This window comes from Sciurus vulgaris (genome assembly GCF_902686455.1).
Source record: "Sciurus vulgaris genome assembly, chromosome: 8".
NCBI classification, from domain to species: Eukaryota; Metazoa; Chordata; class Mammalia; order Rodentia; family Sciuridae; genus Sciurus; species Sciurus vulgaris.
This window is the reverse complement of record NC_136468.1, coordinates 136,639,275-136,664,533: the sequence shown is the minus strand read 5'-3', so window position 1 is coordinate 136,664,533 and position 25,259 is coordinate 136,639,275. Positions and strand designations below refer to the sequence as shown.

Genomic DNA, 25,259 nt, shown 5'->3' with positions numbered 1-25,259 from the left:
TTTTTTTGGCAGCTGAAAAAGCGAAACATGCAGGAGTTGGATAAATGCCTGTCCCAGAGGAGGAAAGGGGGAAGCTCTTCTGTTGGGAGAGGTTGGAAGGAAAGTGGTCGACGTCTAGGGCCACAGCGGACGCTTTAGGAAGGTGCCCTCTGCGGGGCGGAAGTGGGGTGCGGACGGCGGAAGTTCCCGCCCGGGCCCGGCCTCCGCCCCCGACTCATGTAAGCTGGGTGTTTCCTGCCTCTCTTCAGTCCGGATTTGGAGACTCCGTCGTCCTCCGACTTTTCATGGTAAGGAGGGCGGTGCCCACCTTCTGGGGTCTCTGGACGACCGAGGGAGCCGGACAGCGGCGGAGGGGGAAGGGATCGAGAGGAGCGGGTGCTTTGGCCGTGAGAGGAGAAGCGACCGGGGGATCGGATGGGGGCGAGGCCGGGGTGCGGGGGGGGGGGGGCCTTGGGTGGAGAGTCGGTGTGTGTGTGTCGGGGGTGTCCCTGGCTTTTGGGGATCCGGGAAAGGCTGCTTGGGTTTGGGGAGTAGATGCCTATGTGGGCGACTGGAGGGTGGAGTCTGGAGTGCTGGTTGAACACGGGAATTGAATACTATGGGAACAAAGAGGTGTCATTGAAAACACTTTTGGGGTGGGAAGTGAGAATTGGGGGATCGCGAAGGAGAATGGTAGGTTAGGAGAGAGTGAAGTGGGAATCCTTGGAGTTTGGGGGGGGCGGTCTTCGAGGTCGCAGCTGGAGTCGCTGGGTTTCTAGAAAGTGAAGAAGGGGCTCCCAGGTTGGTCTGAGTACACAAGAGGGAGCTGGCAGGCGAGTGTGCCCTTCAGTGCTTGGAATTCCAGGGAGGGATGCCAGGGTTTGAGCTCAGGATACCTTCACCCCGGAGTCGAGCCTCAGCTGGCGCCTGGGCACCTATCTAGTCATTTCCTTTGAGGCCCTAGGTGGCCACACCTCAGGAGCTGAGGATGTCTCACATTGCTGTCTCAGCTGTGGGAAGGTTTCTGTTTACTTGGGATCCTCAAGGGTCTATTCCTTGTCCTTGGGTGGGAGTGACCAAAGATCAGCTCAGATCCTCTTTTTCCTTGTCACTTCCCTAGAACATGCTGTCTTTAGGGAAGATCACTCCCAAGCTGAAGAAAAATGAGTAAACCTGTATTCCATTTGGATTTGCTTCATTTTGTGCAAAATGAGGGCTACCTAAACCAGTGGTTCTTAAACTGGTCCCCAGACCAGCAACAGCATCACTTTTTAAAAATGTGCCCTATCAAGAGGTCATTGATCTGTTCTCATAAACCCTAAAGGGATTAGAGTAATGATTTCTTGACTTGAGCTATGAAATGAAGAGTAAGTCGGAGTCAGAGGGCTTACAGTTCTGATTATAGTGTTCTCCCCTAAAAAATGGCACTGATGGTATATCTTCATCACTACACTGTTCAGAGAACAGTCTCTCATTAACCTAAAGACAGTAATGTTTGTGTGCTAAATATGAACACATTCCGTGGGACACCTGGAATTGGCGGTAACTGTCTTATAAGCAAGCTTTGGATGCAAAGTAATTCCACAGTTATGTGACTGATTCAACTTAGTTTGATTGAAATGGAACAGCAGACTTTTCTGAGTTGTAGTAATGCCCTCGCTTTGGAGAAGTGTTAAGCCTAATTTCAATACAGTGTTTCTTAAATTTCCCTGTATAAGGATCCCCAAGCTCATTTTTTCCTTCACATCCCTCTTGCTTCTTAGATCAAGCTGATCAAACACTTTACTTGATGATATTGAGCTCTGGCAGCACCTGAAGAACTTTTGAGATCTTTTTGAGATCTGAATCACCTGAAGAACTTTTTAAACACTAGTTACTGAGCTGCCACCTCTACTCCTCTCAAAGATTCTGATTAAATCTGCCTGGGTGTAGCTCAGGCAGGTACCAGTGTTTATTAAGTACACCCAGGAGACTGGTTCTATTAGCCAGGGTTAGGACCAACTAGTCTTAAAGCTTGAGGGATAGGAGGGAAACTAAGGACTAGGTGCCAAGTGCTTTAACTGTCATTCCCTGTGGATTATTTTGAAGACTGTGGCTTTTACACTCCATTTTACAAGATAGGAAACAGAGACTTGGGTTAAGTGGCTCATATGAACGTCATGCAGGCAGAGAAACTGGGATTGCCGTCCAGGTTTGTTTTCCTGCACACACGTATGAGACAGTTCTATAGGAATTTGGTGCTTTTTTTTCCCCTGTATGTGCTTGGTTCTCCCTTCAAGTCCAATGACTTTCGTCCTTTGGCTGATTTTTGTTTTTTCAAGCACAGATAGTTACTTCTTGCCTGTAGCTCTGAGGTGGGAGGGCCTTGCTTTTATTTGGGGTGCTTTGGTTTGTTTTTACGTGAGGGTCAGGAATTCACTGGGCCAATGAAAGCAGAGGTTGGAGAGCTTCTCCAAGACCACGGGGTTGATTATAGCCTCATTAAGGACAGAGAACTTCTTAGAATGGTGGCTTGCAATCTTGGCTGCACATTAGAATCACTGAAATTTTTAATTTCTATAGATTGGACCCAGGCCTCAGTATTTGTAAACTCCAGGGGTGATTCCAGTGTGTGACCACATAGAGAGCTGCTGTTTAGAATCTGCAACAGAATATTCAGGGCAAATGGGAAGGAGAGAAGCCTCGACTTACCCACCTAACTGGAGTAAACTTCTGATTGAATAGAATCTAAAACTAAATATCTCCAGTATTAATTGCCTCTCTGCCTTTTAACCAGTTTTGTTCTCTCCTGCTCCACCTCCCCAACCTCGTTAATAATGAAATCAAACTTTGAAAGGAGTAAAACAGCAGGTTCCCTGTAGGGATGGCAGGGAGAGGCCTAGCAGGAGAGAGGTTTGCTGTGAGAGGTTCATTGTCCACTGCGTTGTGTCCCCACTTCACTGAAATTCGAGCTGAGGAACATGAACAACAGCCCAGGCCTTCTCTCCAGGACCTCTTCTGGTATTGAGCTGACTGATCAGCACTTTTGTTGATTAATCTAGAGTCTCTGGCTCCATCAGGGTGGTTTCTGCCTTCATCTTGTAATAATTCAGTCTGTCATTACAGCTCGGAAGGGTCTCCGAAGAGAAGATAATTTGAGGCTTTGTGAGCATTCCCAAATAATCACAATTTAAGTGTTTATGTTTGTGTGATTACTCTGAGCCAGGGTTGTGCTGTGTGATTACTCTGAGCCAGGGTTGTGCTGCGTGCTTTCCGTGTCTTCCCTGATGGCAGGGAGGGGAGACTGGTGCCCCTGTTTGATAGGACTACTTTCATGCATCTGCTTGAGTTCCCATTACCACTAAGTGGCCAGCTCAGGGCTTAAACACAGGTCTGGCTCTCAGTTTTTAACCATCTGTTGCCTCCCACCTTTCTTCAGGGATATAGGCTATACATTTTTTATATATGTAAAATCATATATTTTTTTTTAAGGAAGGGGGTGGGACTTTCAAATTACGTGCCTTAGCTCTAAATGTACCAGACTTGATGGGCTCCAGGCCAGCTAGGACTTGCCCACTTCTGTCCCTTACTCATCACCAGTGTATCTCCTGGCTTTGAGAAGTGACCAGTCATCTCTGGATAGTGGTATCTCAATCCACAAAATGGGAAAAAAAAAAAAAAAATCACAGCTGTCTAGTAGCATTTCAAAAAGTCACTCAGTGGTACAAATTAATCTCTGAGGAGGCATGGAGGGCCCTTCTGGAACCGTGGAGTATTCTGTCTTGACTTAAACAGGCCAACACAGCATACAAATTGATTACAACAACTCACCCAGCTGTACACTTAAAATACACTTCATTATATGCAAATTACCTTTACAAAGGTATTGGACACCCAGGGAAAGTATATGAAGTATACTTTGTCCTTTTTTGTCATAGTAAATGCCTTATAAGGTGTTGGATCATTTCCCATAAACATATTTTTGTGTATATTTGATCTGAAAAGGATGCTAGAAAAATATTCCCATTTGGGGGCAAATTTCCCTAGCCTCCCCCCCCCCCCAAAAAAAAAAGACCTTCACACCCACACATAGCTGTAAGCCTTTCTTTTTCTCTCCAGGTCTTCAAACTTTTGGGGAACTCGTTATTCCTAAAAGCTTCTCCTCTCATCTCGTGGACAGAGTTTTTCTGGAGGCTGTGGGTGACCATAACTGTGGGTCTCTGGGGACTGATTTCAAAGGGAGGCAGAAGGGAGAGGTCGTAGCTTTCTCACTGCCTCTTTTGTTTGGCATCAGGCCACAGAGACCCCAGGTGAGCTCCTCCTGACCTTCGAACTCATCCCTTCTTGTATGTCCTCACTTGAAGAAGCAGCAACAGTTTAAGAAAACACTCACTTGCAGGAGGCTGTTCTGTTTCACTCCGAGGGAACCTCATGCAAATTCCCCATCCGTTCTGTGGGGCTGGAGTTGGGGATGGTTGGCACACTGCCCGTGACTGTAGCTCAGGCACACTCTCTGCTGTTACAGGTTGTCATTGTTTCATCCCCTATCCCATTTAAAACAAACAAACAAAAAACCAGCATTTGTGTCCTACTAAGTGTAAACGTAAAACACGTTACTGTGGAAAATTCCCCTGGACAAGATAGAAGACATAAAGAACATAAAAAGGATTATTTTTCAGTTCAGTTCAAAAAAGTTTTGTGGTCTTGGTGCCGTCCAGTCAGGAATGACCAGGAGCATACCTGAGGTCACACGCAGTTGAATTTGGGTATATCTGTCTGGCAGAGAGGGAAGGTGGGAGGGCATCTCAGGAAGAGGATGTGGGGGTCCAGAGAAGTGTGACTCTGCTCTGCATTGGATGCTGCCAGCAGGTGGTCGATTGTGTGGTTGGGTCTCAGCTATTCCTGTCCTGGAGGTGGGAAGAATCGAACTGGGCCGGGTCTCTCCTTTGTAAGGAAGCAGCAATGACCTGCATTATCCTGGATAGGGGGACATTTGGTCATTTGTTTTGGGTAACATTCATGTTGTCCATTGTCCAACATGATTCTGGAATGGTTTCATTCCTGTCTTGTGGCAACAAAATCACAGAATGTCCTCATCTAACAGTGAAGTGCTGTGAAATTAGTCATGTGCGGTGGGGACAGCCAGGCCTCACTATCAGGGCCAGACCAGTTCCTGGAGATCAGGGCTGCTTTTTTTTCATATCCAGCTCTAGAATTTTATCTATTTGTTCAAAAAACGTTTCCTTGGAGTGCATGTGTGCCAGGCCTCCACCTCTTCCCAGGCCTGCTCAGGCCTTCCCAGGCCTCGGGTATTTCTCTGTCCATTTCTTTGGTTGAGTGTACACAGGAACTGGCAGGGCTGTCAAGAAGGCTCCCAAGGTCTCTGTCTATGGCAGCACTAGTACAGGAAGTCTCTAATTTTGTAGAAAACCTGCTTCCAAGAGTTGCTGTAGTTCAGTGCTCAGAAACACTCCGCCTGCCCCAGAAGTGTTAGGAGTGAGAGTTAGGATCCCACTCAGCTGCTGTGACCTTACTTCATTTATAACTCAGCGGCAAGATGCACTTGTAACTGTTTGTCTGTGGCAACACAGAAAGGTAGGGACCCAAGTATGTTAGGGGCTACTTTGGGATGCAGCGAGGGCATTATTTATGTGGGTATTAGGAAGCCCTCGTAGCACAAGAATTTGGGCAGACCCAAGTCTGCAGAGTCAGCAGGCAAGGCCAGTGTATGAGACTGTGTGCAGACAGGGGGATGCATGCCCCTCTCTGTGGGACGGTCAGCGCCCCAGCTCCCACCAGTTGTTGCCCTTCTGACCTAGTTGACCTCCGACTTTCAGAGAAGTCAGAAATGCAGATTTTTTAGTGTGCTCTCCAGTTGTCAGCATTGGAAGCAGACTTCTACGTTTTAAATGCAGTATACATGTGCACTATGTGGAACACCTCTGAGGCCAGGTTCAACCCCTAGGCTGAAAGGGGTGGCGGGTGACTGTGTCTTCTCCACTGGCAGGAAGAGATGTCAGGAGAAAGTGTGGTGAGCTCAGCGGTTCCAGCAGCTGCTACCCGCACCACTTCCTTCAAGGGTACGAGTCCCAGCTCCAAGTATGTAAAGCTGAACGTTGGGGGAGCCCTCTACTACACCACCATGCAGACCCTGACCAAGCAGGACACCATGCTGAAAGCCATGTTCAGTGGGCGCATGGAAGTGCTCACCGACAGCGAAGGTAAGCCCCCTGCCCGCCGTCTGCTTCTGGTTGTGTGTGTGCCGTTGGGGGCCTCAGTCTGCTTCAGAAGACCAGTATTAAATGGGCAGTTGTACACAAGTTTGACTTCCAGTTGTGTTTCGTGTTCTCGTAGTGTGCAAGGAGCCCAACAGTCACCGGGAGACTGGCTGTAGTTTTGGGGGAGTGGTCAAGGGGAGACTTCCCTAGGAAGTGACATTGAGCTGAGACCTGATGAATAGGAGTCACCTGGACAGGGACTCCTAGAGTCTTACTTGGTTGCTGATTTACTGTGTGCCTTTGAGAAAATCACTTCCCCAGGACAGGCCTTGACTCGCTTCTTTGCAAAATGGAGGTTAGGCTAGCCACTCTTGTTGATTCTCTTCCTGAGCTGTGACTTCAGAGTGACAGTGATGCCTAGGTGAGTATAAGTGTTTCTCTGGACCCCCATCTTCCTAGGGTGGGGTCCTAACCAAAGCTCACAGACCTGGATTTGAGCCCAAACTCCCCAGTTAGTATTCAGTGAGCCAAGTGACTGAGCCTTTTGAGGTCTTTTTTCTTATCCATGCCCAGCCCTCAATGTGCGGGCTCTTGGCACATAGGAAGTATCCAGAACACATATGTCCAGCGTATATGCTGCTTTTTCCTGTGGGAAGTCCCGCTAGTAAAGATTTTAAAGTGCTCTACCTGGATGAAACTAAGCACCTGGCAGGGGTACCTCCTTACCTGGTTGGGTAGGCTATAGGAGACTTAAATACATCCCCATCTTTCATTCCTTGACCTGAGGCTGCTTTAGACTAGGCCAAGCCACAGCTTTACCTTATGTTCTGAGACTGGCCTTCTGTGCCAGTTTCCCCCCACTCCCCATTTTCAGCCACATGGGCTTGGGAGAGTGGAGAGTTCAGACAGATGCATGTGAGACTGAAACCCTTAGCCTGGCGTGCCACGTTTCACTCCCTGTGCTTAGCGGGGACTGCTGGCTAGTTAGGTGTGTCCCGCTGCATCCTAGAGAAGGCCAGACAGGGCATGGAGCGGGGCACAGGCTCTGCTTCCTCGCGAACTCTGGTTTCCGGTCAAGTACAGGTAAATCAGAGCCCCAGAGCTACTGTTGTGCCTCGCCGGAAAGCACTTAGTGTTTTTATGAGTGGGAGGATCCCCTGGCTTGGCCACACCCTGCACTGCCTGGGAATTTGTGGAAATCAAGACAATAACCCCCTCGCTGCAGAAGGAAGCAGACTTTATCTGAGAACCCAGGATTGTTGTGGTTTTTCTTCCGCCCTACCCAGTCTCCTGGGTGGGGCTCAGGAAGAACTGCTGAGCCGCTTTGAAGGCAAAGTGGAAGCCTCTTCTAGAAAGTTCTTGCCTGGGTAGTCCACTGCCCCATCACTCAGCTGCGCACACATGCGGGGTACCAGCAGGACTGCCCCCTGTGAACGCCTGCTGAGGAGCAGCCTTCGCCCAGTGCTGCCTGCAGAACCCAGCATCTCAGAAGAGGCAGTGTCCTCTCTGACACCAGACCTGTCACATGTGTCCTAATGAGTCCTGCTCATCATGAAAAGCACTGTTGGTGTGGCGTTTTACGGGTGTTATTTCACTTAACCTTCATTGTTCCCCTTTGAGTGTCGGAAGTCGTGGCTACCTTTCCAAGTGAGGAATTGGCATCTCAAGTAAAAATGCTTTTCAACAACTATGGGGCTAGAAAAGGTTACACTGCTCACCCAGGACTCACTCTCTAAACATCTGCTGTTCGTGGTTTGACATGGGCCCGGTTCCCGAGCTAGATCACTTGAGTGTGTGGCAGCCTTATGGATCACTGGCTGGTTTTGTGCTAAAGCTTTTCAGGGGCCCTTTGGAGGCCTGGGCTGTCAGATGGAGTATTTGGTCTTCGGCTATAATCGCTGTCCGGCAGAGCAGTCCTGTTGCCCACAGAGAAAACACCATTCTGTCTGACCCCTGGCCTACGTGTTGTGTCAAATACACCATAGGGAACAAGTGGAATAGACTCCTGCATCTTCTAGCTTCACCCTGGCTGTGGGGCGCCCATGAGCTGCAGTGAAGTTTGCTACAAACAGCAATGTCAAGTGCACTCAATTAGCAAGCTCTACTGCTGGATTCACTTGCCTAGGAAAAGAACAGGGGCTTTGAAGGTCCAGAAGAGCGAGGTGTCATGTTGCTAGACCTCTTTAAAAGATGCCTGAGAAAGTGGTTGTTTCAGGAGAGCACCTGGCTGAGGGTGTGAGGAAGAGTCTCCATCTCCCTTTTGCTCTCCGGCCATCTGCCTGTTTGAAGTTGGTACCACGTACAGGTAATTCCTAAACAGGAACGTGGGTGTGGAAGTTAGATCTGGGTTTGAGTCCTGGCTCTGCCACTTGGTAGCAATCACAGCTGACATTTATGGAGGTATTTCCAAGTGTCGGGCATTTTTGCTAATTTTGACTAACCATTTATTGGAATTGTGACAATGGGTGAGTGAACTTTTCTCTTAGCCTCTTCCCTCATTTTGCAGTTGTAGGGCACGATGCTTTGCAGGGCTATGGGGTCTGAATGAACATGTTAGAAAACTCTTGAAGCTGGGTGCAGTGGTGCACCTGTAATCCCTGCTAACCGGGAGGCTGAGGCAGGAGGATCATAAGTTCAGGGCCAACCTCTGCAACCTAATGAGAACCCATCTCCAAAAAAAAAAAAAAAAAAAAAAAAGGGCTGGGGGCGTAGCTCAGCAGTAGACCACCTGTTTAGCATGCACCGGGCTCTGGTTTAAATCCTCAGTACTTGGAAAAAAAAAAATACAGTGCCAGATAAATTGAAAGAACTTGATCAACAGGCCAACGGGTATCATTATTGACAGCCTTAGTCCAGCCTGGGGTCGGGGTGTAGAGATAAAAGAGAAGAACCCCATGAAAGGAAGCAGAGTAGGCAGGGGACAGCCCACCTTGACCTTCAGGAGCGGGTGTGCTGTAGTTCCTTACAGGGTGGCTTTTCTGAGAGGCCACTATGGCAGACGGAGACTTTTCCCTGACTCCTCCCCAGGAGAGCTCAGCTCTTACAGTGCTGAAATTTTTACCTGAGCTCTCGTAAGCATCACCCCTGGGCCTGTGTGTTTGCGTGGTGCCTTTGCTGATAAGAATTGGAACTCACGTTAGCACTGTCCTGCAGTCGTCTGTGGTCCCTGGAGATTGGTATGGTCTCCCCCACCACGTGGTTTAGATCTCTGTCTGCTCTAGCATTAAGGGGTGCGGAAACGAGACTGAAGAAGAGACATTCCTCTGTCAGCACCCTGCCTAGGAAAGTGCCACCTGTTCTGACGGGGCCTCTCCCTACCTGATCTGCTCACCTGTCTCCCTGACAAGTTACCTCTTAGGGGTCACTGATGGAGCTCAATATTGTCATCCAAGGACTTCAGTACTGGCACCTGGGTCCTGGTGTTGGCTGGGGTGTTGAGCTCTTGAAGAGCACTCCAGATGACCCTGGTGTACAGCTAGGGCTGGGAACCACCAGTGTGGATCTTTCTAGGTATTTTACCACAGCTGTTTGTCCCTAAACAATGTCCTGCTGGCGTGCTTTAAAACATTCTATAACTGCTGCTGTATTTTTTGCTTTTGCCTATTCAGCATTATGCTTGTGACTTCAAACCGTGAGTTAATAGTTAATCGTGTCCCTGTGGTAGAGTTCCCATTCTAGAAACTTACTGAAGTCGCAGGAGCCACGTGCTGTTGGTGGTTGTGTAGAGTGTTTCCAATGCCCACCGTTAGGAATGTTAATGTTCCTGAATGTTCTCCCTTGCGCACGTTTCTCTAGGGCATTCTCTCCAACCTTTGCCACGTGCTGGTGCGTGCAGAGGATTCTGTCTTGTCTTTGGTAAGTGAGGAGGCTCAGCAGTTGCAGCGTTAAGCTCTCACCCACCCCAGGGAACTCTGCCCCAGAGTTTTTCCCCAGAGGGCAAATTGGGGAGAGCATCTTGGGCTTGGACTTCATTAGATATTGCCAGTGCCCCTCTCGGGTGACACATCAGCTTGCCCTCATCACAGTGGTTTGGATTTTCGCCAGCACTGGGCACTGTCAATCAAGCCTTTAACTTCTGTCGAGCCAGTGGTTTTAATATAATAACATGTGTTAGTTTACATTTCCTAATTTCTAGTGTGTTGGGTGTCTTTTTGTAGTTTTTGGTTGTTTGGGTTTAATCTTTCAGCTGCCCGTGTCTCATTTACACATTTTTCGTACCTTTGCAGAGGTACGTATTCCGGATCCTGTTTCTTTGTGGTTCTGTGTTGCGGCTCTCCTAGCCTGACCTGTCATAGCTTTTTTAATTAAAAAAATCTTTTTGATACCTCAACATTTGTCTTTGCTTTTTTGTTGTTGTTATTTTTTTTTCCCATGGTAGAGATCAAAGCGAGAGTCTTGGGCCAGCCAGGCGAGTGCACTGCCACTGAGCTGTACTCCCGCCCACACTTAGGTCTCTGACCCACCTCACCGGTGCTCAGGCATCGATGATTTCTTTTTCAGCGTGGCAGGGCGGGAATATTGTGGTTGTCCGAGCCTGGGACTGGGAGTGCTGCTAGAAGCCCCACAATGCACAGTCAGTTTCCTCTCCCCGTAGTAGTCTCCCAGTCCAAAATGTCAGTAGAGCCAAGTCTGGAGACCCTGTCCTAGAGATGCGCATTCAGGAATGAGGCAGGTTCCTAGAATCTGAATTTGGAACAAATATTTCAGGTAACTTTTAAGATGGAGCAATTTTTTGAACCACAAAAATATAGAGTAGAACTATTTTCATATGGCAAGGAGAGCTCTGTGAACTGTCCCCAGAGGAAGAAAGGAAAACCAGAGATGAGACCTCCCCAGAGAGGGGAGTGTGTGGTGTGATGTAGGGCTAGGAGCTGGTGAGCCGACCCCAGCCCCTGGCCCAGAGCCGCCTTCTGCCGTGGCACTGTGAGTGCCACACACACCGCCCCCTGGGTTCTGGAACTTTCCACCCGCAGATGCTGCTACTGCTCTGTTCTCCAGTGATAATGATGAGATATGTGAGGGTCTCATTGTCAAAGACCCATAGCAAATTTTGAGTCTGCCAACAGACCACAGGTGTGCTCTCTCTACATTCTGGTGTCCTGTCCTTCTGCCGACCCTTAGGGATACCTTTTTTAGAAGAAACCAGAGAGCCTAAGTGAAATACCAATGCCACCTGGCAAGCGGCAGCAGAGCTGGGTTTCCAGCACAGGCAAGTGCTCCTAACCACTGTGCTGTGCTGCAAGATGTCCCAGAGCCCAGTATAGCACCTCCCAGCCCGTGCCCACCCTTCCTGCTCTCCGGCCCAGACCTGGAGCCTTGCTCAGGGGCCAGCATGCTCCATGGCAGTGGGATAGACACCCCCCCCAGCAAGGAGCTGGTGGACGTCCCTTTGCTGTCCTGTGTACAGGCCCTTGAGCTCTTCCTACGGGGTGGATTCCTGCTGAAAGCAACCCAGACATTTTAAAGTCAAGATGCTAACTGAAACCTCATGGAGAGAGTGCCTGACTCCTTTGCCCTTATTTGTCCAAAGTATGATTCCTTCTCCACAAGCATTTCCTGACGACATTCTTGAGCCAGAGCCTAGTGTCACGGTCTGCCTCTTCATTTATGGAAACTCTGCGCTGTCACTTGGATAATTGATTTCGGGGCCTTCGCTCTTGTCTCAGCAGCTGGACTGTCCACACTTCAGAGTCAGAACGTGGACAGTTTCTTCCTGGAGCAGCTGAGCTGAGTTGCTCACCGTTTTCTGAAAGACCAAGGTTCTTCCAGTTTCTGGTTCTGTTCTGCCCTCCCCACTTGGGAGGGTCACTGACCTTCTCTGGGACTCTCTCTGTGGAATGCAGGGAGTGAAGCTCCCCCAGAAGATCAGTTGGGAAGACAGTCCCATCTTTTCACACCTTGGCAGCTTTTTGGAGAAAATATTTGGTCCTGGGTAACAGGTTGCAAGCTGGTAACCTGCAGGCCCAGTTCAATCTGGACGTGCGTTTTTGCCCTGTTGCCCGATGGATGACTTTTTCTTTGTAAGTTTTCCAGCTTTTGAAATTCAGTTGGGAGAGTCACAGAAAAATCTGTTTTCTGGCATTTCTTGGAATAGCAGGGTTCAGGCAGCCCTGGCCCACATTCCTGCAGGGCCACTCTTGGCCAGAGGTGGAGAACACCCCTGGGTGGGGGTGGGGCAGTGCTCCAGCTGCTCGCGGGCCCCTGTGACAGCTGAATTGTGTAGGACATTAAATCCATATTTTGTTTCTCAGACGTAGGGTGGGAGAACATCTGGAGGCCAGGGTCAGGGAGGTATGATTACCTTTGCCTGCAAAGGCCTCTTCCGTTCTCAGTGCCAGGTTTGCTGCAGGCTGTCTCCCGTGGTGTTCGCCTCGTGCACAGTCTTCTTCCTGCTGTGCTCAGGAAACCACAGCGGTGTGGCAAACCAAGTGGAAGACTCGGGAGGGAGACCAGCTTTAACGAAAGGCCCGAGACCAGTGAGCCGAGCAGCTTCATGGTCAGAAGAGGAACATGGAAATAGCCTTGTTATCAAACTTACTGGCAATTATTGCAGAATTAAAAGAGAGAGAGAGAGAAAAGAAAAAAAAAAAGTGGCCTAAAATGAGAGGTCGCCAGGCAGGTGCTGGATGTGGGGATGAGGGACAGCAAGGTGCACAGGTTCGTTCCTTGGCCTATGACGAAGGCAGATTTGCTGCTCTCTGTGTGGCCCCTGCCTCTGATATCCGGGGCCCAGGGATTTGAGCACAGGGGGACAGGAGTGCAGATGTCCTTTCCTCAAACTGGGAGCAGATGGGGAAGGAAAGGTGGGGAATGAAAGGCCTGATCCTGTTTAGGCCTCCTGGCCACTGTGGAGCGTGGGGTGGCAGGTTTGGTGAAGCCCCTTGCCTGATGTCTTCCTGCTGGTCGCATGGCTGAGGCCTAGCCCACCGCTGCTTTTTAGTACTCGCCGTTTTCTCTTGAGCTCTCCAGTCTTTCCCCATCGCTGCCTCGTGGGGCTCCTCCTCCAGATGTTGCACCCAGGAGCATGGCACTGCAGGAGAGGAATTCTGAAATCCCCCAGGCGCTCTAGTGGAGAAGTAGCAGGCCAGTGACAAAGCTGAAGAGAACATTGGGAATCAGCGGAGCTGGACTCCCTGGCCCTTAGCCCCCCAAGAACTTTCTCTGTGCCCAGTTCTGGTCAGCAGGTGGGACGTTTCCCTTATCTAGTAAAAGCAGGTTCCATCTTCCAGAGTGGACGGGGCTGCTTGATGGCCACCTGTTGAGTTCGCCTTTTTGTGTCTCACTGCTGTCTCTGGCTGATGAGTGCTCATTTCAGGAGTTGTAGATAGGATTTCCTGTGGTACTGGAGAGTGTCTGGGGTCACCCTCAGGAGCCTGAGGTCACATCACAGTCTGGAGACCATCTGTGTTCTCTTAGGAATGACTCTCCTGCTGGAGAGTCTGAAGTGTTGTACCCCAGAAGCCTTTCTCCTGTCATCGGATATGGTCAGTTACACCCGTTTTATCCAGGGACGGTACCTCAGCACCCTCTTGGTACGTTCTTGTCTAAGGGACAGTTGAGGGTACTCCACAAACATGGTTTTAGGCTTCAGGGGCCAGGTCATCCCACAGAGGCAAAGACCACGGGAACCTGGGGTGGAGGGTGTGTCCAGCCCCAGGCCCTGCAGACTGTCCTCTCTGTCTGAAGGTAGGCAGATGTGGCTGCAGCGCTCTGCATTCCTGCCCTCCCGGGAGGTGCGAGGGGCCGAGAGACACCCTAGTTCTGCCCCGTACCTCCTGTGGGAAGAGCCCATGTGACCAGCCCTTCCTCCTCCCCTGCAGGCTGGATCCTCATTGACCGGTGTGGGAAGCACTTCGGTACAATACTCAACTACCTTCGAGATGGGGCCGTTCCCTTGCCCGAGAGCCGCCGGGAGATCGAGGAGCTGCTGGCAGAAGCCAAGTACTACCTGGTCCAGGGCCTGGTGGAAGAATGCCAGGCAGCCTTGCAAGTAGGCACCCCTTCCCACACGGGGGGCGGGGACCAGCCATACCTGCCTTCTTCGTTTCCCTTCTGCAATTTGGGGGGCCGTTCCTACCTGCTGGAGACATAATGGACTTAACCCCAGAGCCTGTCCCCTCCAGTCAGAGAGGCTTTCCTGCATTGCCCAGGCCATCCAGCTACGTATTTCAGTCCCCATGGCGTTGGGGCAACTCACGTGTACATTGTGACCCTTCAGTAGCGTTTAACCCTGCAGAGTGTTAAACTTGATCCCTTGGAACTTATTCTGCTGCATTAGTCACTGGGAGCCCAGCAAAACCTTTACAGCAGATGCCTCTCACTCCTTAGCTGGACTGGGGCCAAGTCTAGCCATAGTAAAGTCTCACAAAAAAAGTGCTTCTAGACATAGCCTTTTATTTCAAGCAAAGTTCCACCATGGCAGAGAATCAGAAGCATCCCTGTGGGCTGTCAGGCCCACCCTGTGTGTAGGCGGGGCTTATGTTTGTGCTGTCCCCAAGCTACGTGACTGTCTGGCCCTCGCAGTACCAGGCTCCTGGAAGCACTGTCCTTGCCACATATCACCTCTGCCCTGAGGTAGTGAGCCAACACATCTAGCCGAATGTTGCAGCATTTGCATTATTGTTACTTCATTTTTGTTTATTAAAGTAATGCACGTGTATCATTTGGGAAGTCAAGTGGTACTGCGTGGTTGCCCCCTTATAACCACCCTTGCCCCCAAGGCAGCCTCTTTTAGCAGTTTTTTCTATTTACTTTCATATTTCCACATAACTTGCTTATACTGGCATGTGTTGGCTTTTCTGGTTTCTATGTGATCTGTTGGCATTATTAGAAAAAGTTGGAGTTTAGCTCACACACCATCCTCCCCCCCCCCCACCAAGCCTTCTCTAGAATAGTTTATAATAGTTTTGGTTAATCTGGTATTCAGAATTTACCTTGTGACGTGTGAATATTGTTAATAGTTCAGCCACGATTAATTTGCTTGATTTTCCAGTTTCTCATATTGGAACATGCAGACACATCGAGGCCCTGTTTCCTCTTTGACCTGGACACGCGCCCTCTGGGGTGTTTCTGTTAGGGTGGGGTTGAACCCGCAGGACTGACCTCCTCATTCTCTTTCCTCCCAGCATCTCTCACATTACCTTTCTCAAGCGTTTTTAAATTCTTTTTTAAAAATTTTGATCTTTCGACCCCTCTGAAGTTTTCATTTCTGCTGTTTTATTTGTGCTGTCCACGAGCCTTTCCTTGTCCCCTGAAGACTGATTTCCATAGCCTGCCGGCCCTGTTTCAGAGGCTGCTGCCTTTCTGATGATGGTATGTGAGGCTTGCTTCCTGCTGCCTCATTGTCCCCTTCCCGTGCATTCTCATCTCCGGGCCCTGGGTTCACTCTCGTTGGAGAGGCTCCCCACACGTAACCTGATGGCTCTCGGCTTCCGTTGAAGCTGAAGAGTAAGACAGATCCGTGTAAGCAGACTGTTGTCATGTGGTTGGATGATAGGTTGGCTTTATCAGGGGGATACAAATATCAGAATCTGGATGCCTTTTGGGGGGCACGTAGTTATGCTCCTTGGAGAGATCCTCCGCTGCCTTCTGGGGTCTGAGGGAGAAGGCTGGGATACTCCCCATCTAGCCTGCAGTGGTTCACTGATCCCCACTATTTTAGTCAGATTTTTTTTACTGCTGTGACTAAAGGACCCAACCATCACAATTGTAGAGGAGGAAGAGTTTATTTGGGGACTCACGGTTTCAGAGGTCTCAATCTACAGACAGCAGGCTCCATTCTTCAGGGTTCAAGGTGAAACTGGACATGGCAGAAGAGTATGGTAGAGGGAAGCGGCTGCGGGTTGGTCAGGAAGCAGAGACTCCACTCTTCAGATACAAAATATATACCCCACAGCCACACCCCCAGTGAGCCCCTTCCTCCAGCCACACCCCATCTGCCTCCAGTTCCACTCAGTTAATCCCAGCAGGGATTAATTCACTGATTACATTAAGGCTATGGCCTGATCATTTATCCTGCAAACCTTGCATTGTCTCACATCAGCTTTTGGGGGACAACTCACATCCAAACCATAACACCACTTTTAAAATAGTAACAGCACTGTCCCCTACTGTGTAAACCACTCCAGAAAAAAATGGACCTTTCTTGCCGGGTGTGGTGGCGCACGCCTGTAATCCCAGCTCTCAGAAGGCTGTGAGTTCAAAGCCAGCCTCAGCAACTCAGAGAGACCCTGTCTCTAGTAAAATACAGCAGAGGGCTGAGGGTGTGGCTCAGTGGTTAAGTGCTCTGGGTTCAATCCTTGGTACCAAAAGAAAAAGAGACAATGGGCCTTTCTTCTGTTAGGGGAGAGGGAAGGGATGTGGATCCGGGGGTCTCTCCAGTGCTGCTGTGACGTGCCAGCAATCCTCTGCTCTTGCCCCGTCCCCTCCAGCTTTCAGAGCGGTTCTCTGAGGACTCTGGGCTTCCTTCCTGTCTGCCCACTGCATTTCGGCTTTCTGTATCTCTGCGGTCGTCATCTGTGATCCGCTTTCCAGCCTCGAGGTTTTGATGTCTTGTCTGCTGACCTCGCTGCTGTCGTTCTTTTCCTCCTTTCTTATTCCTTTGAAGTCGGTATGGTGGATTACAGGAGCCCTTGATCAGATCATGTTTCGTCTGCTCGTTTGGTTTTGAGTGGCGTCCCAGGCTGTGGAAAATGCGCCGTCGAGGTCAGCATTTACCGAGCACCTTAGAGTCTGACGGCCTTGGCCCAGAGTTCCTGGAGAACTCTCCCAGTGTTCCCCATCGCAGTTCACCGCGGTGAAAGCCTCCTCTCCTCCCAGCCTACGCCTGCCCCGTCTCCCCTCACCCAAGCCTGTCTTTGCCTGGCAGGTCAGCTTAAAAAATCCAATGCCAGGCAGACCTCCTAGGCTGAAAGCATGTTTTGTTCTGGCAGAACAAAGAAACTTACGAGCCTTTCTGCAAGGTCCCTGTCATCACTTCATCCAAGGAAGAACAAAAGCTCATAGCAACTTCAAATAAGGTATGTCGGAAGCAGCCTTCTGGGATTCCATTTGCTATCAAAAACAGAGGAGCCTCTTCTGCATAAGTTGTGAGATAAAAATGTGTGTCACTGCCTGGGCACAGCCTGAGCAGGGCTTGAGTGGGGAGCCGCCCATCTCGTCTGGCTCCGCTGCCGGGTCAGTCTCCCCTCCAGGCAGCACGCTGTGCTTGTCAGCCTCTCTGCCTCACGGCAGGCCCTGGCCTTTGGGAAACCTGCAGTTCACTGCACCAGTGTGCCAAATAACTGTCTTCTTCCTTTTTTAAACAACCCACAGCCATCCGTGAAGTTGCTCTACAACAGAAGTAACAACAAATACTCATATACCAGGTAAGGCGTCAGCCAGAAAAGAGTCCTGCGTTTGCTAGGAAAACCTCCATGCACAAGGGCCAGGCCCAGCCCTCGTGTCCCCTCTAGGTGGAGGTGACCCCCTGCATGTCTGGGAGCAGGCAGAGAGGTGGATAGTGATATAGCTGTGAGATGCAGTTACATGTGCCATAAAGTTCACCTTTATAAAGTGTACAGGTCAGTGGGTTAATTCACCCAGAGTTCTGCAGCCTTCAACACTGTCCAGTCTTAGAATGTCTTCATCACCCTGAGAAGAAACCCTCTTCTCATTAGTAGTCACTCCACATTTTATCCCAGTTACTTACCCAGTCACTTACCCGCAGAGCCTTACATAACCATTAATGCACCTTCTGTCTGGATTTGCCTGTTTGGGACATTTCATACGAATGGGATCAGGTAGTGTGTTGTCCTTTGTGACTGGTTTATTTCACTCAGCATCATGTCTTCAGGGTTTACCGTGCTGTAGCATGAATGAATGGTTCCATTGCATGAATATACCACATTTTGTTTGTCCATTCGTGAGTCGATGGGCATTTGGGCCTCTGCTTTCTGGCTGCTGTGTATAATGCTGCTTTGAACATTCATGTGTAAGTTTTTTGTAGACATGTGTTTTCATTTCTCTTGGATAAATACCTAGGAGTGGAATTGCCAGGTCTCATGGTAACCGAGTTTAGTCATTGAGGACCAGCCAAACTCCTTTTCCACAGTTGCTGCGCCCTTTACAATCCCACCAACAGTGCATGTAGGTTTCTAGAATGCCTTTCAGCCCTCTTGGGAACATGTGGGTCTAAATCAGGAATTTGAGGGATAGAGGGGGAATTTTGTGAGGTTATTCAAGGCCTGGGAAGTGACCTACGATCAGAAATCTCCCTTGGGCAGTGCCATTCTGTCCCTCAGGGGTGTCAGTGGGGTGCTGTCCCCCCCTGTGCCTGTGCAAGGGGTCCACATCTGCAGCGTTCTGTCTCTGGTTGTTCAGGGCAGGCAGCTGAGCCCACTGGTTAGGAGCATGGGCTTCAGGGCCAGTGCTGTCTTTTTGGAGGTCCAGCTCGCTGTTTATTTGTTTCTGCCTTGGACAGTTCCCTAATTGCTCTTTCTTTTCTTTGAGCAATGTGGGCTGTAGTGCCTTTCCCATGGGTTTGTTTTTAATTGAAATGAGGTAAGAGAGACAGCGACCCCAGTAGTGTCCCCTAGTAGGATCCTGTGTGTTGAAATGTCCAACAAATAGTGGCAGTTTTTACCAGCTCACGGTCACTTACTGAATGCTCTTTTGCAGCAATTCGGACGACAATATGTTGAAAAACATTGAACTGTTCGATAAGCTTTCTCTGCGCTTCAATGGAAGGGTCCTCTTCATAAAGGATGTCATTGGGGATGAAATCTGCTGCTGGTCTTTCTATGGTCAGGGCCGCAAGATTGCTGAAGTCTGTTGCACCTCCATCGTCTATGCCACTGAGAAGAAGCAGACCAAGGTAAGCATCTCCAGAGGACAGTTCCGAGTGGCTTCTGTGTGGAGAAATGCCTGCCTTGTCCAAGGTCGTGAAAGTAGCCATCACCTCTGGGGCCCTGGCGAGATCTAAGTGTAGGCCTTGGGGAAATAGCAGCACTGTCTTCTGATGCCCAGCAAGTAGAAGCAGTCACGCTGCACCCTGGTTCCTTTGCCATGTGCATCTGTAGTCAGATTTATCCTGTACCTCTGTGCCCTGATGTGGTGTTGCCCGTGCTCTTCCTCCTCCTCCTCCTCTGTGCAGCATTCCCACCAGCATAACCCCATCAGGTCTCGCTCACCAGAGAACAGTGCTCCTGTCAGGTCTGACCTCAGCTGTCTAGCCATGACCATCTTTGTGTCCTCTTGCCTGCTGACCTAGAGCTGCCCTCCTCTTGCCCAGGGCCTGGGTGGCATTCTTTAGCTCCCACCCTGGTTGGCACCCTTGACTCTGACCGAGCTGGACTCTGGATCCATCTTTGTACCATCCTCTCCAAAGTAGACTTGGCCTCTGCCTAGCCATTTTGCAGAGCTAGAGTGCAGCAGGGTGCTGCTAGACCGCCACCTGGACCGCTGTTCACTCGGCTTGGCTCGCTAGGTCTGCTTGCCCCCCTCCTTGGGCAGTGTAACTTCTTTTCTTTTTACATGTAAAGACACGATACCCTCTAATTTCCTCCTCAGCCCATCTGTGGGAGCTCTGCTGCCTGTACCTACAGTAGGTCTGCCTTGCTCTCGTCTCCCGCGTGCAGCCCACAGCTTCAGAACGCCCGCGGCTGGGTAGGATTTGGAGCTGGCCTTTAGCAAAATTCAAGTGAGAGAAAATGCTAGCACAGAGTGGGACCAGAGCCTTGTTTTGTTTGTAACTTCCTGAAAACTCAGCTTACATACAGAATTAGATGGTACAGTGATTTCCCATTCACCTGCTGCCCAGCTTCCATGGCTGCCCGCCCCTGGTGGCTCTTGCTCCATCTGTGTCTGCTCCCTCCACCAAAACAGGACTAATTTGTCAACCTGCGTTATTCATGAGGATTCAGAATGTGTCCTAAAAGAGGGAAACTGTCCTTAAGGTAGCCAAGGAGGCAGAAGCACAAGGGTCTTTTCTCTGAGATGGCAGGGGACCAGAATCACCTGCAACCTATCAGTCCTGCCTGTTTCTCTTGTGAATTATTCTTGGAATGTGAGTTCCTCCTTTTTAGGATGTGACCTTTTTCTCATGGTTTGGTTGTTTAAATAGAACTAGTTTGCTAGTATTAAAAGGTAATCATCATATTAACTTAAGAATATTGAGTCTTCTCATTTTAGAGCTTAATGGGGAGCCGAGCGATTTGGAGATCACGTGGCTTGATCTGCTGTTTGTTGACGTGCAGGCTGCTCTGAGTGAGCCTGTGTTTGTGTTTGTGAAGCTATTCAGTGGTGAAGCAGGGTTGGGGCCAGGGCCCCTCTCCATGGCTCCCTTTGCCTGGTAGCCTGTCCCTAAGGGATTTGCCATCTACCAGGGGAACCTGTGACTGATTTTCAGGGAGCCGATGTTCGGCTTGCCCTGGTAGAGACAGGGTACTCTTTCATCTAGCCTAAACTGCTGGGAGGCTGATATTTATATCTTGGTGGCTTAAATAACTGCAGATGTTCTGTTGGGTTTTTTTTTTGTTTTTTTTTTTTTTTTTTTTTTATAGTAAGGCCTTTCTTGATACAACATTCCAGATGCATAACTGATTCTTAAATCATCACTTAGCTGTCTTGCAGTTAACTTGGAAAGGGTGTGGCTTGCTGAAATTAAAGTCTAGGCAAGTATTTAATGCATATATTGTCTATTTGTTTTTTCATTCGAATTCACTGAGGACTAAACAATAACTGAGCACCAAATTCTGCCCTTGTTTGATCTTTTTTCTTTCTGTTGTTCCGGCTAGAGTTCTTCTGTTGCCCTTTCCTGTCGTGGAGTCCTTCCAAGGAGTTGAGTGTTTCCTTGGGTGTTTGCTTTAATTACCGTATTTTTCGGTTCTACAGTTTCCACTTGGCTCTTTCCGCCTCCGTCCCTTGGCTGAGGCTTATGCGTTGCCATTTGCTGGAAGAGTATTTGCTCTTACTCGTGGGAACATTTTTATAATAGCTGCTCTCGGGCTTTTGTCAGGTAATGAATTCTAGCATCACGTGTCGCCCTGGCACCTGGGGATGAGCTTTTCCCATAGGAGCCTGGCTCTTTGTATGCTGAGTCGTTTTAATTGTGTCCTGGGCTTTGTGGATGTCATGCTGCCAGACCCCAGGTCTCGTTCGTTTTCCAGAGAGAACGCTGGTATTTTTGCTTTGGCAGTAGTTGACCCAGTTGGGTTCAGGCTGCACATTCCAGCCAGCCTTCCAGGGCTTGTGGTTTGGTGCTCCCTCAGTTTCCCAAGGCTTCAGATCTGTCCATCTGTGTGCCGCGCTATGGCCAGTCTGTATGGGCAGTGACTGTCGCCTTGTCAGGCCTCCCGTCCGTCGGTGCTGTGGAGGCAGCGTCTGCAGCCGGGCTGAATCTGGGCGCTCTCTGCAGCTTCAGAGAGCACGTCCTCAAGCTCCCTTTCCTTCTAGTCTCCTCAGTAATTCCAGCTTTGCTGGGTTTCCCTTTTTCACTTGTCTGACCAGAAAGCTTTCATTACCTCACTCTGCTGCCCACTTCCTGTGACTGAGCCTGTATCTGAGGCCACCCAGCATGATGACTGGAAAAGAAAAATGGGCAGGGCTCTCCCCACCTGCTTAGATCGCAGTGCCGCTCAGCTGGGAAGGTCTGGGCCTGGCGTGGCCCTGGGAAGACCGCTTGCTTAGCGCGTGTGAGGCCTGGGCTCGAGTTCTGTTCCTGCAGGACAAAGGCCCCTCCTTCAGAGTTTTGTCCCTTGCAGTCTGCGGTTGCTGCCACAGGTTGCCTGGGACTAGGGACAAGAAAATAGAGGACAGAAAATCAGGGACGTCCCCCCACCCCACCCCATGGTAGACTCTGTTCACCTCTCTGGCCATGAGCAAGCTTCTGGAGCCTTCTCTGTCCAGTGCTGGTTTCAGGCTGCACCAGTGCTGGTGGGGAAACGCTAAGTGTGCTGCTGGTTTGAGCTTCCTTTAGTGCTGCCCTGCCCCTGTCCGTCTGTCCTGCTGACTTCTCAGGGCTCTCCCTAGCTGCTGCACAACCCTCCAGGTTTGGTCAGTGAGGAGGACAGGGTGGAGCGTGCTCACTCCATCCCTGCAGAACCCCAGAATCCTGCCCTTTACAGCCAAGTCTCACCTGAGAGTCAAGTGTCTGGGACCTACCTGCACACCCTCCTTCTGCTTGGGCAGTCCAGCCCCACTGGGCAAAAAGCGAATACAACCCTTGGCCAGTCGGGAGGGATTGTGTTCATTTCATGACGGTCCCCATCTGGTGCTCCTTCCGAAAGAAAGTTGCGTGACAGCCTGCTCTTACTCAAGGTGGGACTTGGTTTCAAGGCTGCGGTGTTGGCAGCAACATGCTGGGGCCGGCCCTAATGTCCATCAGCTCCAGCTGCTTGATTGCTTCGCAGTCTTTGCCGTGATCCAGATGCAGAAGGATCTCCAAGTCAGGCCTGGGAGGAGGTGGTGTGTGGGCTCTGCACGGAGGCCACCTCCTGTGTAGGCGTGTGAAGATGTGCGTGTTTATGTGTGGGCGTTCACTCACATGGATGTTGGGGTAAAAGGATGAGAAGCCTTGCCACCTCAGAGGGAAGCGGGGGTGGGGGCCTGTCTCACGTGTCCCCTGGGTGTCTGGTGGTTGTAGCACTATGTGCCAGTGTTGTCTGTTGAAAACAACAGGTGTCTTAATAGTGACAGTCTTCACTGTCATCCCAGGGCCTGTTTACTTAACTTGATGGCCCTGCTCAGAAGTACAGGTGACCAAGTCGGAGGGCCGTGTGTCATGCTAACCTGCCTGCCCTGTATTTTGTGGGGATACAGGTTGAGTTCCCAGAAGCCCGGATTTATGAGGAGACCCTGAATATTTTGCTGTATGAGGCCCAGGATGGCCGGGGACCTGACAATGCACTCCTGGAGGCCACAGGTGGGGCTGCTGGCCGCTCTCATCACCCAGATGAGGACGAGGAGCGGGAGCGGGAACGGATTGAGCGTGTGCGGCGGATCCACATCAAGCGGCCAGACGACCGGGCCCACCTCCACCAGTGACCAGGCGGGTCACCCAGCCGTCCCCTCGGCTCCCGCCTCCCTCCCTGCCTCGCTCAGACCCCGTGCAAGCTTCAGGCCTCCACCTGCCTGGAGTCTGCAGACCTTTTGTAACAAGCCAGGTGGCTATTTTGCTGTTTCTTGACCAGGTGACTGGACTGTGGACCCAGGTTTACGTGCCCCTGTTGAGCTACCGTCGGAGCCAGGCTTTCCTGGTCTCCGAGGAAAAGTGTGAATGAGTGAAGTGTCGTGAGGACTTTGGTTGCAGTATTTATTTTTTTGTGAGTGTTGACTACCTACTAGGGCTCCTTGGGTGACACTCCCTAAAGGCTCACATGACAATTCCTCAAGCGTCCCCGCGCTACCTGTTTGGTGACCCTCCACCCTCAGCAGCCTGCCTTCTGGCTCCTGTGCCTGGTGTTTGTGGTCAGGTGCAGCTCAGGGCAGTGAGGCTGGGACCTGGTGGACTCCTGCTCTGTCCCGTCGTGCAGTAGCCTTCAAGGGGACACTTCTGCTGCCATGGCTCACCCTTGGTTTGATGCTTGCTGGGACGCCGCCATGCCGGCAGGTGCAGAGCTGTCCCTGGCAGCGAGTGCCCATCTTTCCTCCTGGCTCCTTCTGACTCCTGCCCCTTCTGGTTGCTGACCTTTTGACCCACTCCATTCCAAGAGGGTCACCAGACCTTCTTGCAGGTGTAGCTCGCAGCATGCCCGTCCAAGGGATCCGCCCCCTCTCAGCCCTCTCCCCTCGAGAGCTGAGCTTGCCTTCCCAGCCTGGCATCCAGGCGGGATGCCACTCACACCCGTCCCGAGGGAACTCGGCTGCTCAGGGCAGCTTCCCGCCGGAAACAGCCATCACCTGCTGTCTCTGATTTCTCCGCAGAATACAGCGGGCCTCGGTGAACAGGTGAGAGGTCGTGCAGATACCTTTGGTTCCCGAACGTGTCTGAGTTCGTGTTTGTCGAGGAATGTGTGTGACTGGGTGGGGATGTGTGCGTGGCCCTCGGTGGCCTGGGCTGGAGCCCGGCTGTAAGCACGGTGCTTGTGTAGGACGGACTTTCTCAGTGACCTACCTCCCGGTTTTCTTGTGCCTGTGCAGAAACGGAAGTGAACTGACGGACTGATGGCGGGTTGAGATGAGGTGGTAGCTGCGGGGAGACGTGGGTGGCAGGCAGCGGATGGGTTTGTCTGCTTCGTAAGGGAATCGTCACTGTTTTATACCAAAGGTGTTAACATGGGCAACCTTTGACGTGTATTCCAAAAAATGTGTTTCTATTTTGCAACGGTTTTTACACCTTAGCCTTCGTATGCCTTTCTTTTGTATCCGGCAGCAAAGCCTACAATGAAACTTCAAAGCAATCATGATCGCACCTAAAAATCATATACTGGGTAGATGCTTTTTGAACTGTTCTGTGGGGAATTTTTATATTAGGCCCCTTGGATTTTATTAATTGCTAAGGAAAGGGAGCTTACAAAAGTGTTTCGTAAATATTTTATACTGTGTAAGTTTTAAATGCCAACCCTGTCGTTGGGGTTAAACTTTTTTAGAAAGTTAATGTCAGTTCTGATGTTTCTGTAGGAATGGAAAAGCCATGTATAAATCGTTTTGTAAATGTTTGTGTAAACAAGAAGTTTGTGGAACACTTGATTTGTTTGGGCTTCCATGCCTTAGGACCTGCCATTTTTGGCAGCTTTCTCTGCCTTCACTTTTCCTCCGACTTGGTACCTATGGTTTTTTGTCACTGCTTCCCAGGGATACGAGCAGGTTTGTAAAACATTCCATGGTGAATAAAGCTGTCGGCTGGTCCACGCTCTATTATCAAATATTCTGTACAAGAACCTGATCTTTCTAATGCCGGCACCAAGGGTGAAAGTACTTATGAACCATCCAACTCAAACACTGGCCCTGGGGTTTGGTAAAGAGTAAGGTTTTATTATGTTGTAATAGCATTAAAACAAATTGGAACAGCTTTTGGTCCGCGGTGATTAAGTTCAGTTTAAGTCGTCTGATTGTCAGTGGGGGGCCGTGCCTCCGACTGCTCCTGGCACATCCTCCACGGTCGGC

General features: G+C 50.3%; 1 protein-coding gene across 2 annotated transcripts; it reads left to right on the top strand.

Moving 5' to 3' along the window:
* The first annotated feature begins 29 nt into the window (after positions 1–29).
* On the top strand, positions 30–24,575 carry KCTD10 (potassium channel tetramerization domain containing 10). 2 transcript variants are annotated; one of them, XM_079151409.1, is made up of 7 exons: positions 30–287; positions 5,966–6,179; positions 13,997–14,166; positions 17,108–17,194; positions 17,490–17,542; positions 18,834–19,029; positions 22,974–24,575. In XM_079151409.1, the coding sequence occupies exons 1-7, from the start codon at positions 45–47 to the stop codon at positions 23,196–23,198; spliced, it is 1,188 nt and encodes a 395-aa protein (XP_079007535.1). In that variant the 5' UTR covers positions 30–44; the 3' UTR covers positions 23,199–24,575. The 2 variants fall into 2 exon arrangements, with proteins under 2 accessions (XP_079007535.1, XP_079007536.1); XM_079151410.1 differs by lacking the exon at positions 30–287 and adding an exon at positions 4,138–4,268.
* The last annotated feature ends 684 nt before the right edge of the window (positions 24,576–25,259 follow it).

Excerpts from the sequence above, each read along its gene's own strand:
- KCTD10 (XM_079151409.1), top strand. The coding sequence starts at position 45 with ATGCCTGTCCCAGAGGAGGAAAGGGGGAAGCTCTTCTGTTGGGAGAGG. Across the intron at positions 288-5,965 it reads TCGTCCTCCGACTTTTCATG|GAAGAGATGTCAGGAGAAAG; the intron begins GTAAGGAGGGCG and ends CTCCACTGGCAG. Across the intron at positions 19,030-22,973 it reads CTGAGAAGAAGCAGACCAAG|GTTGAGTTCCCAGAAGCCCG; the intron begins GTAAGCATCTCC and ends GTGGGGATACAG.